The sequence below is a fragment of the Cyphomyrmex costatus genome, unplaced genomic scaffold (assembly GCF_001594065.2).
Source record: "Cyphomyrmex costatus isolate MS0001 unplaced genomic scaffold, Ccosl1.0 scaffold159, whole genome shotgun sequence".
NCBI lineage: Eukaryota > Metazoa > Arthropoda > Insecta > Hymenoptera > Formicidae > Cyphomyrmex > Cyphomyrmex costatus.
The window spans coordinates 1,022,621-1,038,896 of NW_017275598.1; the positions used below are offsets into that span (position 1 = coordinate 1,022,621).

The window sequence follows — 16,276 nt, forward strand, 5'->3', positions numbered from 1 at the left end:
AAGAGATGAGACAGACTCGTGCAATCACGTCCGCTGATCATTAGCGCAACATTTCCACGTCATTGCAATCCGCATATGCCTATAGGGATGCATTTAAAACAGAACCACGTGAAAAAAAGACTTTACACATATATGCTTTTCAGGTAAAATCGAACGTAAGCGGAATCTAATTGGTCGCGATCGTTGTCACGAGTTTGGTTTGGTTGTTTTTTTGAAAATATCAATTTGCATAATGAACACGTTAATTATCGATGTCATTTGCATTTCGTTGACGGGAAAAAATACACTGGATAAACTGTACAGCGTCATCGGGCATTTGCGTCATCTATCACTGTCCGTTTTTGTTATCGCCCAATGTTATTTCACCCTATGTTGCACCAGTAGTCAATCTTTGTAAACGATCGGACTTGTCTAGGCGTCGCAATCCGCCGACGAAGGCACGATTTCCTGTTGTATGGGATGCAAGAGTCCTCGAAACTAATGTACACCACGGTAATCTATTTGTAGCCGTGCAACAAAACACAAAGTCGTCTTTGTGGAATGTTCTATTTGGACAGACGAAATTTTCTCGATACGAAAAAAAACTGTTTACCGTGAAATTTAACATAAAACTGTATAAGAATTTCACGAGAAAAGAGAAAAATGTAGAATAAATATGTGGGGGGATAAATATGTAGGGTGGTGTACCTTTAAACAATTTTGATATTTTTTCTTGTGCAAGTTTTATTTTGATGTTTAAAAATTCAAAAAATTCTAAAATATTCTTTGAAGTGTTGACACTAACATATATTTTTTGTAGATTTACATTTTTATATCTTGTATATTTTTTTAATATTGTAGAAAAAAATTAAATTTGGTCAAAGGTACAACATCATAAAAGGTGTATAAAGATAAGATATTCAACAAATGTATTTGTGATATCTCTTTACATTATATAAAACTTTATATATAAAATATGTAATATAAAAATAAACTTGATTATACAAAAACATGATATGAGGAAATTAGAGACAATTTTGTATTTCTGGCAAATTCGTTCATTTCATTCAAAATCGCGTCTATTATCGCTAATAAGCATAATTTTATTAACATTAGAGACAGCTAAATGATTATTCGATATCGTATTGAGTGGTCAAAACTACATTATCAATTACTGATTAAAGGTACAACGTTTGTTCACTTTCTATTTATTAATTAATTTTATAAATTATAGGTTGGGATATAATTTTATAAATTATAGATTGATTGATAGTATTGAGTTTTAAATAACTTTCTGAAAATGTATTTTACATTTTAGGTTAATTATAACAAGACCGAATACAAGTACATATACAATATTTTTTATGAGATTAAAAAGCGTCTTGAAATTATTTCGTTTGAACGTTCGAAAACGATAAATGACTTTTTATAGGAATATAATTCTCTTCATTATTATAATTGTAAGTTATAAATCACATCTGCTCATATTACAAACTATATATTTTTATTTTCACAAATATTCAATAGACTTTTATAGGATCAAATGGTTAAAGGTACAAAGGAACACCATGTTCCCCTATCATTGAACTATTTCTAAGATCTTTTTTTATTCTTTTGTTATCATGTTTTAAAATAATATCCTTTTATGTAGTAAATCTTTATACATTCTTTCATATATTAAAAATTAATAATATTAAACTTTGGCAAATTATAATAATAACAAACATCATTAGAGAATTTACTAACAAGCAGTGATATATTGAGTTCATCAGAGCTTTACGTCTCTCCTTGTTTACTGAAGTATACAGAAGACGCAAGTGAGTTTTTCAAGTGCAATTAACACATAACATTAATTACTGTCGACAAATTATTGTAATTGCTTTACTAATATGAAGTGAACTTTCGTTAGTGCATACAACCATAAACGTGTTCACGAGGTTTTCATACGTATATGATTGATGATCTATGCGTATTCTTCTTCAAACTTCAAACATTAGGTCGCTCTTGCTACATCCCATCATATCTCTCGCGTTTCCTTCACGCTGCGAAAGGTCAAAGTAGATCCCGCGTTACATTGCATTGTGTCTGTCTTCCATCGATCATCGTTCAGGCAATGGGTTGTTATGGATAATGGCTCGGGATCCCTTCAAATCTTTCTTCAAAAATGAAAATGTCTGTAAACCTATGTATTTTTTCCTTCAAAATTTTAGAATAGTTGATTTAACTCTTCGAGTGACTAAAACTAATATTTTTCATAATCCGTTATGAATAAAAAATAAAAAGAAGATTGTATTATATAGGTATGTTTAGATATTTATAGTTGGTTGTTGTAATTTATAAACAGATTTTCCATGAACTGATAATGCTTATTATCTCGAATTCCTACTAAATGATCCTACACTCTTAAGCATATATATATTGTACAGTGCTTTTAAATTCTAGGTACTAATATTCAAATGACATTTCAAGTTATATATATACATTAATAGAAAATATTTTTTCCAAGAAGAAGTATTTTTCTCGATATTAGAATGAGATACCTATGGGATAGATAAGGTAACGATTTGATTGATGATATTACCCTTTGGCCTAAGTACTTTATACCTTTATTATGATACTTTTCTTTACACTGAAAAAAAAATTTTCTTTGCTTTAGTAAATATATCTATAATAAATAAGTTTATAATCTAAAACTTCTTAATTTAGCTATAGTAAACTAAAATATTAAAATTAGAAATGACTCTTTTCTTGTTGAGAGATTTACTTGAATTAAATTCAGTACAGTAAAAGTTTCATTACAGTACTTGTTGAAATCTACTGAATAAAATTTTTTAATATTTTGAATCCGAATTATTTTATTTAAAAAATGCTACATGTAACATTAAATTCCATTAAAGTTGCTCACTCATGAGCAGTACCTATGCGGTAGTGCCGATAGATGGACGCTATTTTTCGTAAGAAGAAAACCATACAAGAAAGAATAATAGACGTAGCATTATATAAGATTTTTCATTTATGTTTTAAAGAAATGATGAAAGCGAGTATCCAAAATTGAGCTCCAAAAAGAAAGTATCTAAAGTATATTTTTTTAGTATAATTTTATGCAATCCTGTATAACTTGTCGTTGTATAAAATGTAAGAATAATTCAAAATTTAAGTTAACACCTCATGTTTAGTTCAAATTCAATAATTGGTAAAAAATAAAAGTTACAGTTTAGTAAAAATTACAATTAAAAAAACACGCGTTTACATTTTTGTACATTAACTTTTTTGTGTTAATTTTAACATTATGCACGTTTCAGAAAGTTCACTAACGTCTTAAGTTAAAAATTTAATATCAATAAAATTAAATTTGGTTACATATTATAAATAATTTTAGAGATCACTCTTTCTATGTTTAAAATATCTTTTTATTTTTCAAGGAATTGTACAACGAAATGCCTAACGGAAGTAAAACATATTCACTTTGTTGAATTAGACAGTTGCTAGGGTTGTAATTCCGGAAAGTAGGTTCCCCAAGAACTGATAATATTTATTATCTCGGACTCCTGCCGACACCCTACATCGGGAGCGCTCGAAGATTGTTTTAGAGATTCATGGAACACCGCAATGTTCACCTATTTCCCAACCGCGTTGGCGGATTCCAGAACGGTGTCCCGTTCGCGTGGGCGTAACGTAGGCATGCATACGTATGTGGGCAGCAAAGAGAATGAGGATGTATTCTTGCCTATACGTATGAATACATATATGTGCGTGTTTCGACATTGATGGATAGTAAAGCCCTTCGTTTCTGTCTGTCCTATAAACACTGACCGTTTGAAATCTATCCTTTACAACCCTCCTGTATCCCTTCCCTCCCCCCTCTCTCCTACACTATTTAGAGCCTTTTGTATCTGTTGAGTAATTCGGTGAGTGATCGTTTTGGTGGGAAAAAATTGTGTTGTAAAATGAGATGTATCGCGCGAGCGAAGGGAAGATTTTTCATTGTAAAAATCAACAGCCGAAATAACATGAGTAAAATATATTGACGGTATATTTTAACGAAATAAAATTTTACGGACTGTCTGTAAAATAATATTACGCGTGATGCGTTCTAAAAGTTCATTGACGGTACTTTGAAGCATATTTAATTGTAGCAGATCAACATCTACAGAAAAACATCTCGGTGAGTTGAAAAAGCTTCGAGTTTTAGATACATTTCTCTCAAAAGAAAAAAAATCTGTAAAAACCGCGGAAATGTCGACTCAATTCGCCTTTGCGGTCAACGATTTACGATACGAGTTCCCCGCGGATCACGACCGGCGTTATTGGCGAGAGCATTTTAAAAAGGAGGTCTGATACTGACGCGTCTCTTTCCACTTGAAAGTGTGGAAGAGAAATATGTTCCACCTGGTTCTTCCTTGCAACGTGGCTTGTCGCGAAAGCTAGATATTAGCATAATCTGTTATTAGCATAATCAAAATTTGTATGCTTTAAAGTTTTAATTTATAATCTTAAAGTTGCATTTTTTATTTTAGTATCAAACTCTGATTATAATTTGTTACATATAAATGCCTTTAATCTTTTTTTTTTGTTTGAAATAAAGTGTCGAAACTACAACAGCGCGAAGCAAACTTAAAAATGTTTTAAAGAATATAAAAGAAATTTTTTTATTATGTATATCTTTTAAGTACAAAATTATAATATTATTTTCAAAGCAAAACACGAGCCTTTATGATGGCATATTTTCATGACCGCCACTGGCTGTAACGTTATTAAAATTTAGGTCAACCGCGGGATATCGAGAAATCACCGTGCAAAATGTACGCGTCACGCGCGAGATTCAACATGCAAGACTAACGCGCGACGATAATACTAAAGTGTCGGTTTTTACATGACTGGAATTTCATTTTATTAGAGAATATGGAAATAACTGAAATTCCACGACTTCCCGCTATTCATATAACTTTTCACTACAATAGGCGCGACAATTTACGCGGAGATGCACATCTCATTGTGACAAACATATCGATTGTGGCCTATATACGCATCGAATAACAAGGCAGAAAAGTGACGCTATTTATTGTAAAATTGGTCCTTTTTATTATTCAGTTTATTCGACGAGAGGAGTATAAAACCGATACGCTCAACTTTTACTTTTTGTTGCGAATTTGAAAGTTTTGTTACATTGTTTTTCACTTGCAACTGTTCATTGCATCGGTTGGTCGGACAAAGTTTTGTAAGACTTAACTTCAGTTGCATTAGCTATGCCATCAATCCTACAAATGCACATCGATTTGCGAGCGTCTGTACCTTTAATGGCAATCCTCTGTTTTGCGGGTGAAATAGGTAGAGCCTTGAATCCAGAAAAAAAGGGATAGAAAGCACAGTGACATGACACGTGGTGCATCAGTTACGTTTTTTGGAGCACTTTTGCAAGTGAAAAATTTGCACTGATCAATGCGTTACTTATTAATATCTCGTTCTGTGTAAAATTGCTAAGGAATTTCCCAATAAATGTTACTATTAATAGTATATAATTTTACAAAAAGCATTTATATTTAATAAACTTTACGTTAAAAAATGTTTTTCTCTTAGATTAAACATTTTAATTAAATTTTTCTACTAAATTTTACGAGATAATATTAATAGAGAATGACATTTAAATAAAATATGAGAGAGAGAGAGAGAACTCTTGAAAATAAAATGACAAAATTAAATTAAAATAGTGCTAACAACGATTTAGTGTCAGCGATACAGTGCGCAGTTATATTGTATTATATAAAATAATAAATCGATACACCGATCATAAAAATAAATTATAGATTTTTTCTATACGGAATGACAGCTTTATTAAAAAATTTATAGTTACATATAGAATTTGCAAATAATTTTGTTGTACCATCAAAATAATATATTATATAGAACGTTAAGCATTGATGATAATGCTACAAAAAGTTCCAATATATCAGCAATCAGTTTGAACATCTTATATAATTATTTTGATCCACCAAACGAAATTCTTTTTAAATTTGTGTTTGGTTAAATTTTTAGCTACTTCAGCAAAACCGTTCTTTCCGTCTGAAAGACGAATAATGCCCATTTCCACCAATGCAGATTAACTTTAATCTCGGTTCAATTTGCTCTTCATCTTTTTCTAATTCTAAAAATTAGAAAAAGATTAACAGTAAGTTAAACCGAGATTAAAGTTTAAGAAACAGGCATAAGACAAAATGTTGTTTACTCAAGAATGTCTGGAAAGTAAGGATCTTCCAATGCGTGGAAAACAACATCAGGAAACTATTGCAGAGAACGTCCGAAAGGCGAGTTAGTGTAGTTACTGAATTATGTATATTAGTTACTTGGTGTCCAAGTTGACCGCTGCCGCAAATCGATTCGGCCGCCAATAGTAATATAGCAATGTAATTATCGTCTGAATGCGAAGCGTCAGAGAAAAAGGAGTAGAAAAAGGAAGCATGGCGCCATTGACGGCCTCGGAACCTCGGAAGATGCGATGCGGAAAATTCGGAGGGGAGGGAGAGTAAATATTTAGCTGGCTCTTGAGTCTCAGCTGAGCCAACTGGCGGCAGTAAATGACGCTACAAAGGTGACAGACCATTAGATGTTATATCTCACTTTAAGAGTATACTGAGAGGTCGCTCATCCCCGTAACCCCTATCGACCCTCAAAGTCGGCTTCCTGGAGAGAAGCCGGAGAATTGGTCCGGAAGACATATCATTGTAAAATATGCCGCGTACATTTACATACATCTCCCATTTTTCCCGACGTTACTAGCCTCTTCCCATTCTATTTGCTGAGCTGAGCATATGCGATATTTTATGAATGAATCGAGAACAAACGACTACGAATCCGTTGACAAGATTTCCCAAACGCCACAGGTCTCTCTAGTCACAGAACTTTTCATTTAAAATAAAATTAAGACTTTTTAAAATTACGTTTATCTTCTTTTTTTCACCGCAATTTGTAGGTACAGGGAAAAACGATTTTGCTAAAATATTTAAAAAAGTTTTGCTAGATATACAGATTTAAAAATAATTTTGTTAACTTATCAAATAATTATGTAGGAAACTCGAGCATGATGAGCAATGCTGCAAAAAATTTTTATATTCTAGCAATCAGCTTGAGCGTACTATATATAATTTAACAACCCTATATATTTTCAGACTTATTTCTAGTTAAATTTTTAGATACTTCAACAAAACAATTCTTTCCTAATCCCAACTTTATAGCAAAAACATTTAAAAACGTTACAGGAACTTAGATTACATTTTAAGATCATCTCGAAGATTACTGTATCTAATAAGAATTTTTTTCTATTTTTGTAATTTCATAAATTATAATAAATGTAAGAACGCTACACGCAAAGTTACTCTCTAGAATTTTCAGAGTAAATCTCACTCTTAAACATTGAAAATTAAGCCGTTTTTTTTTTTTCAAGACTGGCTCAATTTTTACTCTTTAAAGTAACATTCCATTCCAAAGAATTTGAAGAGTACGTAACATTTGTATTAATGTCGTAAACTAAAGTTTCTTGTGTCGAAATACATTTCACTTTCCATACATTTCGGATATAACTGGAATGTTGAATAATTCATCAAAATGTAGAATATTATCCGCAGTAAATATTCGCTACGTATAAGTACTGACAAATTATGAAAGAGGAGTTAGAGAGGTCGTTAACGCGAAAGACGCTCGAAGTATACCACAGCAATTTTGGCTACAGTGGTGGTGAAACGTTAATTAATGATCGAGATGGCGAAGTCGCTAACTGTCGAAGGGTGGCGGAGAGAACGTAGTAGTGAGAAGACGAGCAGCCATTTCCTATGCGCGTTTAAGATGAGTTTGGAGGAAGGAATCACGGAATCTCGCGTTCGCGCGGATGATCGAGTTATGAACGTAGCGAACCGATGATGCTATTATCGTGATATAATGTACCGTCTCTCCTCATAAAGTCATTATCCTGAATTGTACGTTGCAGTAGTAGTAGAGAATATACGGCGGAATATGTTATACGGTGTTGTTAAGGGAGTTTTGTGTAACATGAACTGATTACAAGCAAACAGACACAGTGGGAAAGCAATGAAAGTAGTAATAATGCGAGATAGTTTTTTATTTGTGCAAGAGTCTTGATTATTCGTGGCAGGGAAATTTACGATGGCGATTTTACGATAGAAGAAACTACATGTCGCATAATAACGTCAAAATTATACTTTTATAAAGAATTCTTTTATAAAGAAATAATTAGTCGGATTATTATGAAAGAGTTTCTCAAACTTTTCGCAGTAAGCCAATACTATCGTTAAATAAAGTCAATTCCGGTCGATTCGCTCGAACAATCAAAAATAAAAGTCTTCGTGAACAAGTGGCTGAAAGCGATCGTCTGATAATGAGTCACAATTCTTACGCGCATGTCATTCGAATACAATTTCTCTTTCATTTAATCTTCTGCTCACGTACTTTACATTTCTCACTAACATATTATACAGACATTATTGATTTGACTGTGGAGTCTTAACTTTTATCGTTATTTCACTTTCTGAAGAAAAGATTCCAGATTAATGAATAAAGGAAAAAGAAAAATTAAGAAAAGGTTAAAAATAAGATAAAATTGAAATAAGTATTTGATAAATTTTACAGCTTTTGTAGCAGCTAGTAAAGAGACAATTTTTTAAATTTTATTAATAATTAATTTAATTATGATATATTCTAAATATTTATTTTAATCTATTAAATTATTATATAACATTTGTTACTAATGTTTAAATAAATAAATCATAGCGAATGCTATCATGCTTCGTTTAATGAAATAGATATTGACTATCTCAAATACAAGGCTCTGACTAATTGTAAGTGATTCTGAAACACAAAGACAAAGGTAACTAAGGGACTATATAGTAAGTGACAATTTGATGCGTTTCATTTAACATAATCCAAGATGAATAATTTATAACTGTTCATTGTTGAAATTATAAGTGATGGAAAACAAAAAATAATATTTTATTCCATTTAACACAATTGAAGTTGTACGAATAATTTATAGTAAAGTTGTACCTAGATAATAAAAAGTTTTATTAATTTTTATAATAATAGAAATAGAAAGAAAATTTTTATTGAATTTTACAAGTATATAAAGAGATATTTAAAATTATAAGTTATTTTTTTTATAAGTTATTTAATTTTTTGTTTGGTATAGGAATTTATAATGGTCAAAGAATATATTAAAGTTGAATGTAAATCGTCACATTCAACCTTTAATCGCTTAATGAGTATACACGTGTTAGAACATTTTGCTTGAGTATTATTTCTCAAAACAATTATAGTATTTCTCTTGAAGTTACTGTCTGCTTTTAAGTTGTAAAGAACCGTTTGAAAGGTTCTACTAGCCAGCAAGTGTAAACGCCAAGAAGAGAGGGCGTGTTCCTTTGCGAATAGATAATGAAAAACAAGGACAGAGATGGAACTTCATATGTCGAGATTATCATGATCCTCGCCCTTCATTTCTCGTTAAGTTCTATGCGATGAATGATTTTAATACTGCTTGACATCTCTCATTTTGAATGACTTATTCAATCTGTTATAGCGATTCAAAGTTTGACGATTTTCGTTCATTTCGAAGCTCTTCCCGTTTCGGATAAAGGTAGATCAATACTTCAACCTCTTTCAGATCGACTATGTTTTTTTTTTATTTTTTCAACTAGGTAGTAAATACAAATATAGATCTGTATAGACCTGTATAACTTCTATAGATATCTATCGATCGATACGAGAACTGAGTCAACTTCATATCTCGCGATTACCATGAATCCATATTTTTGTTCCATGTTAATCCACCGGCTCTTTTTACGTTGCAGTCCTTTGATCCTGTAAGCACTTGGTGAATTTATCTCTGCAAATGTTCACGAGCAAGCTCAACACGTATGTTTCTTCTTTACTGTTATGAGCAGTTTCCTACATTCTGCGATTAATATTAAAATTATTTAATTATATAATGAAAGGTATTAAATAAAAATTGAGAAACATATTCAATCTTTATTACGTTTTATTAAGCAAATTTTTCTATAATTGAACGTCGATTGTTTAACATTTATTATTGTTTCTCTAAATTTGTTTTTAATTTATTATTTTATCCATGCATTGGTCACTTTAAACTTAAAAATACATTTTCATAAATCTTCTACGGTTTAATTTTTTTTTTTATATTATTGGTCGCACGACAATAATTCTTGCTAAAAGAATAGTAAATTGGCTTGCGCAGCTTTCACACCAGACTAATTAAAAATCGATTACAAGTTACAATTGAAATTTCGATTTGCAGTAAATTACCGCAACGAGTAAAAAGAGCAAGGGAATGGTTTTCGAGATAAACGAAATTTAAGCGGGTGCCTTTGACAGACAGTTGAAAACATTTAGAGCAACGACGTTTACCGCTTTTCACCGAGTTCTGTATTAATATGGATGAAGATATTTCAAAGACACGCGGTGAACGCACGGATTTACTGGTGACCCCATCTGTTGTGCGTCGACTTCTTGCCAAAGGCATTGTGTGTTGCCAACATTATTATAAAGCTTTTGTAGATTTTCCACGACATGTAGCTAAAGGAACCACCGCTGATATTCCGGATCTCTCTTTTACAAGGTACATCGCGAATGAATAGAGTACTGCTTTAAAGGGTTGTAATGGTAAAGGTGTTTCTTGCTGTCAGTTAAAGGCAGACGCTGTGAAAGCGATTACGCGACGAAAATGACTCTCGACGGTATGGTGAAACCACACACCTTGTATTTAAAACTTTCACAGCTGTGCGGATTTATGCGATAATTCCGAGCTTCCGGCGCGGCGGTTCCGACGCGGGCTTATTTCGAGGACGTGCGGTTAAATTATTTCGCGTGAATGATTTTTGAGGTACATACCGAAAATTATATATTTCTATACAGAATTGGGAAATGTTAATATTGTTAATAATAATATTACTATAGCCCCTTGCTTTAAAACATTTTAATTATTTAATAAAATTTATAATATTAATAACGTTAATGTAGTATTTATAATATTGGTAATGTTATGAGATGAACATTTTGATAGAAATATAATATTATTATTCTAGTATTAATGATATTAGTAATATTTTATAAATTGTAATAATAATTATGATTTATAAAATATTTTATCTCCCTTCTCCCTCTTCTTTATCTATTTTTATCGCTATCTCTTTCACGCGATCTAAATATTTTATTACACTACATTCGGTAATCTCAATGCTTGCAAGATTTTTCTGAGATTTGCAAAATTTGCAAGATTTTTTGGAGAAATCGCATTTGTAGTAAAATCAACGAACAAGATGAAGTTTTATTTTTCACAATTAAGGGATGGATTCTTGGCATTTTGGATACTGGGGCCCTGCCCTGCGGTGTCTGCGATGCACCGCTTATTATACGCTCGTGAGTCATGCTATGCGGCATCGCAATCGCGTGCAGGATACCTTACGGCCATCTCGGGGGGAGAACCTGGAGGATCCGAATTGCCGACATTGTAAACACGCCTGTTAAGCCGCGCGTATGTTAGTCAAGAATGAGAGTCTGGCGCAACGTTGAGCGCGGCTTGACGCGTTTAATCTCGCGCGATAGCGAGAGAGAAGGGGACGCTGATGGATATTTCGATACCGAAGATATATCGTTACTTAGCTTTACTATCCATATTTCACTGCCTCCATTAGTTAAGTTCGATGCCAGCACTGTCAAGCAAAAAGTACAAACTTATATTGACCTCTGTAATTTACTGTTTCACAAATCTTTATCCCCCGGATATCATCGATACTAACATAGTGTTACGATCTTTCTCTTCGATATTTTCGTAATCAAGTAGATATCAATCATGTCAAATTTAAATAGTTCTTATCAAGAGATAGTGTATTAAGCCACGGCTATTTTCGAGATATTCTAAATGTCTTTTTGCGATTTGACATTAGACAGTAAAGACGTAATGTACATTCTCTTTGAGTCATTCAAAAGCTTTTAAGAAAGATACTTCTTGAGATCACATGCGAATTTTCGAGAACTATGTAGTTGAAAGAAAGCTATTTCTTGAGATTCTAAGTTTCTAGGATTTCAGATTCTTATATATAAAAAGATGTCTCATTGGATTAATTGAAATTTATCTGATTAAAAATGGACGATTAGTAGTTAAATTTACTAGACTTCTATTAGTTGAAATAACTGAAATTATCTTAACTGAAATGATTGTTGTAATCAGAATCTCCTGGTTCGTTTATTTTCAACCAGACATTTTTCTCAGTATAATGTAAACGATATCTCATCTTTTAATTATGCATTTCTTTTCTTATTTTACGTTTTGCTCTATTATTGCATAATTTCTTTTCTTTATAATTGTACATCAATAAAGTTATTATTATTATTGCCTAATAATACCTTACCAGATTACAATACATGTATGCAGTAGATTGGAGATGAATACATATTCCTAGATTTCCTGCAGGAGCAATGAGAAAGTAATTCGAGAGAGTAATTCTATTATAGATGCATCTCATTAAAGAGAATCCTGCAATGTGTGTATGTATGTGTGTTCAATATCTGTATAGGAAAGTTGTTTAATCTATAACAAGGGCAACTTTACGGATAAGCCAATTGCCGTAACAGTGGCTTTGCTCGATGATGCGATTAATTCTGCGACAGCGTCGTCGATTACTCGATTAGCAGCATCTCTTTGACGCCCCTCTCTCGACACGGTTTGTGATTATTGAATATTTAACGTTGACGCCTGTCCGATGTTTGACTTGCTTAGAGAACGTCGTAATCGTCGCGATACCCGCGGTTTAATAGCCCACCGACCTCTTGGCCTTTGTCCTTTGTCCATCTTTGATATTATCGATCCTTTTTAGAATGCATCGTCCGTAATATTCCGTTTCGGATTCCGTTTACAGTTTCTCACTGCTGTTTCTCACAGATCTATTTAAACATAGACGAATAAATTTCACATTTAAATTAAAAGGATTTAAATTTAGACGAACAAATCGGGAGCTCTCTGCTTATACAATTCTGTCTCATATCTTCTAAATAATATCATGAGAAATGTTTGTCCCGTGTCGCACTAAATCGAGCTATCTTCATTTTGTTCACGACAACGTAATTTTCGTAGTAATGTACATCTTAAAAGTGTTAATATCGCGCGAATAATAAATTTACCTATCGCCATAGGGAACGTGAATCGGCAAAGAGCGGCGATATGGTGTATGACGTGTATACAGCGCCAGGTGCATTGTGAATTTTTCTAATACAGGGAAGAATGTTGGCGTGGATATTAATAAATTTAGTTAACGAACGCATTGCGGTTTCTCTGATCGCGCTCTTATGAAATGGTATTATAATATGGTTATCGCGGGGCGTGGGCTTCCTGCTGAGCATAATAAAAATGGCTGCGTGACAAAAGAGGCAGAATTGGAATTCGATGGAATTTACGTGGTTCATGATTTATTTGTCAAGCAAACATACGGTCATACACAAAATGCAGTTGTGCACTTCCCAACTATTCACACGATAATCAATAAATTCGTATGCGTATTATTAATTGCGTGATAAGATATATAAATAAACGTAACGACGAAGCATACAATAGATGTCCATGATTAATATTCACTGCGAGAATGTCGAATTGCATATTACGTATTCTATTGCATATTTTAATTTATGCAATTGCATATTCTATTTTATTAGAAAAATTTATATATGTCATCCGCTTTATATTTTGTACTATTGTAGCAAACGTCCAAATGCTACGACAATTGATTACGTAATGTAAATTATACGATACGAATAATGAAAGGTAGAACCAATGGCTTAATAAGTTTAATTAGATAAATGAACTTTCTTGTTTTTCTTTATCAAGAGAAAAAAAACTTTACCCAAGTTCTTGATGCTTCATCAATCACGTAAGTCGATCGCCAAGGATTTTTGGCGCCTGCGGATAGATAAGGTGAAAGGATACAATTTTTATAGCGCATCTCGTCATACAGAAGATATTTTTTCGACGGCTGTCGATGCGTGAAATCAATCAAATATGAGTAATAAGTATTGTTGGCGACGAAATGTGCGTGAAGACATCAATGTATTCTGCGAAAACGTTTTTGTGTGTAATATTTCGTTGTTTGCGCCAAAGACGCGAATTTTTTCTGTGTGAGGTATTTTATCGCTGTCACAAGAATGGAAAATGTAAATAGCAATATTTTTATGAAATGATATACCACGAATGATATTAGTTTTTATCAATAACGAATGTTGTAAAATAGAATTTTGTGCCTATATTGTTCAGAAATTCTGGAATTTGTCATAATTTCAATAATAACAAATATTGAGATTAAAATCCTATTCTCTGTTTAAATTGATAACAGTATTATATAATGAGACATAAAATTCTACATTAACAAACATTGATATTTATCAATAAATTTTGCAATTGCAACACAATGTTATTGATTGTAAGAACTAAAAATTAAACTGTCAAAGGACTCCCGAAATTCAAAAAATACAATGACAAAAACAAAATAAACAATAGGAGTCGATGTAAAAGACGATGTATATTTTTATTTTTAACAACGGTTATATAAAATAACGATAAAAAATGACGAACTTCATTATGACAATGCGTCACTGTTTTTATCTATGTAATTTTATGTATAATTGTCGTTAAAATTAAATTTTACTATTAAGGTAAATACGCCTTTTGTATCGACTCCTATTGCTCGCACTTTGTTTTTGTTATTGATCTTCGTTAAATTTTGTTATTTTATTTACAAATTTTATTTTTGATTTTTCTTTTGAATTACGAAGTGATACTACTACTGTCACGATAAAATTTCAGTTTCATGCAATGTTTTGTATTCGAGACATGTTAAGCTGTGTCACATGTAGTGAAAGCTTATGACAAACTTGACCAATATTTTCTGAAAAGCCTCCGAGATTTGTGGACGGATCATCTTCGGCTATTTTTTACTCTCGCAAGCGGAGAAGATCCGAGTAAATCCCAAGTAGGGAATATGAAAGAGGAACGAGTAGTAACAATATGTGTAAAATATGACAATGAATATATTTTACATATACCTATGGTATTTTTAACTTTAAATATTAAATACGATAAATAAAATTATAAGAATTTTTTTATATGAAAAGAATATGAGAAATCAGAACTAAATCAATTTTTCATCAGATTTTTACCGTCAGGAAAATAATTCTTTTCGATATTATTAAGAACAATTTCCATATAACGAAATATTTATTATATAATTTTTATTATACGTTTAGTGCGAATGTCTTATTCATATAGTATTAAGTTTGGAGAGATATTTAACGTGATCCGGTATGGTCTAGTGGCTAGGATACCTGGCTTTCACCCAGGAGGCTCGGGTTCGATTCCCGGTACCGGAATTTTTTTTTTATCAAAATTTAGTGCATACTTTTTCATATTTATCCGTAATTTGATAACAATTGAAACATAGCGCGTATAATAATTATTTATTATTTGTATATTGATAATATATGAAATATAGTAATAATACGCGTATCTTTTTCTTTAAAGATATAAAAATTGGAATAAAATAAGTATATTTCTTATATTAAATATTAATTATTAATATATTAAATAATAAATATTATTTATTAGTGTGTGTGTGTGTAATAATAGTTTATCAGAACTATTTTTGTGCATCTCTATTTTTATTATTGTGCTTACTTTTTCCTTCTACCTCCAAAAATTACGTGTCTGGATTACATAGAAATATTTTATTATGGCAAATTTTTTTTACTTACTTGAAAGAAAAAGATCCTGGAGGGCCTGGGCTGCTTGGCAGAGGAGAGCCCACGTTTCTGCAGCAGCAAGTCCTGTGCCTCGCAGGGTAAGAACATCCCCTGCCACTACTGCGAGTCCTGGGCCCCCGGTCACATCTGTCGGCATTCTATAAGCAAGAAAATATTTTTACATAGTATTTTATTGTATAATTATTTTTAATCTAATTTATCGCGCACTTGCATGTAGAATGTACAAAAATATCCGATAAAAAATTTAAACATATACATTTTTATGTTAAATTTTTTAAATAAATATTTAACGTGATATAAATTTTACGTAAAAGTATAAAATGAAGGATACATGAGATAGAAATTTCGAATACGATGATATTTTGTTTTGCCTTATAGGATGAACATGCGTGTTATAATCTATGTAGGAAATAACATGATGGCAACATGATGGTGTTCCACAGCTCATATCGCGAATAAACAAATGTAAACAAGC

The 16,276-nt window shown here is 31.9% G+C and overlaps 1 protein-coding gene and 1 non-coding gene across 2 annotated transcripts in view; one reads left to right on the top strand and one right to left on the bottom strand.

Moving 5' to 3' along the window:
• Window positions 1–16,276, bottom strand: part of LOC108771498 (uncharacterized) — a 98,234-nt gene that overhangs the window by 33,207 nt on the left and 48,751 nt on the right. The window contains exon 2 of the mRNA XM_018536815.1: window positions 15,793–15,938. Within this exon, the coding sequence (XP_018392317.1) occupies window positions 15,793–15,938 (146 nt within the window). The remainder of the gene's footprint in view (window positions 1–15,792; window positions 15,939–16,276) is intronic.
• TRNAE-UUC (transfer RNA glutamic acid (anticodon UUC)) lies at window positions 15,340–15,411 on the top strand. Its single transcript has one exon. It is a non-coding gene; the product is annotated as a tRNA-Glu (tRNA).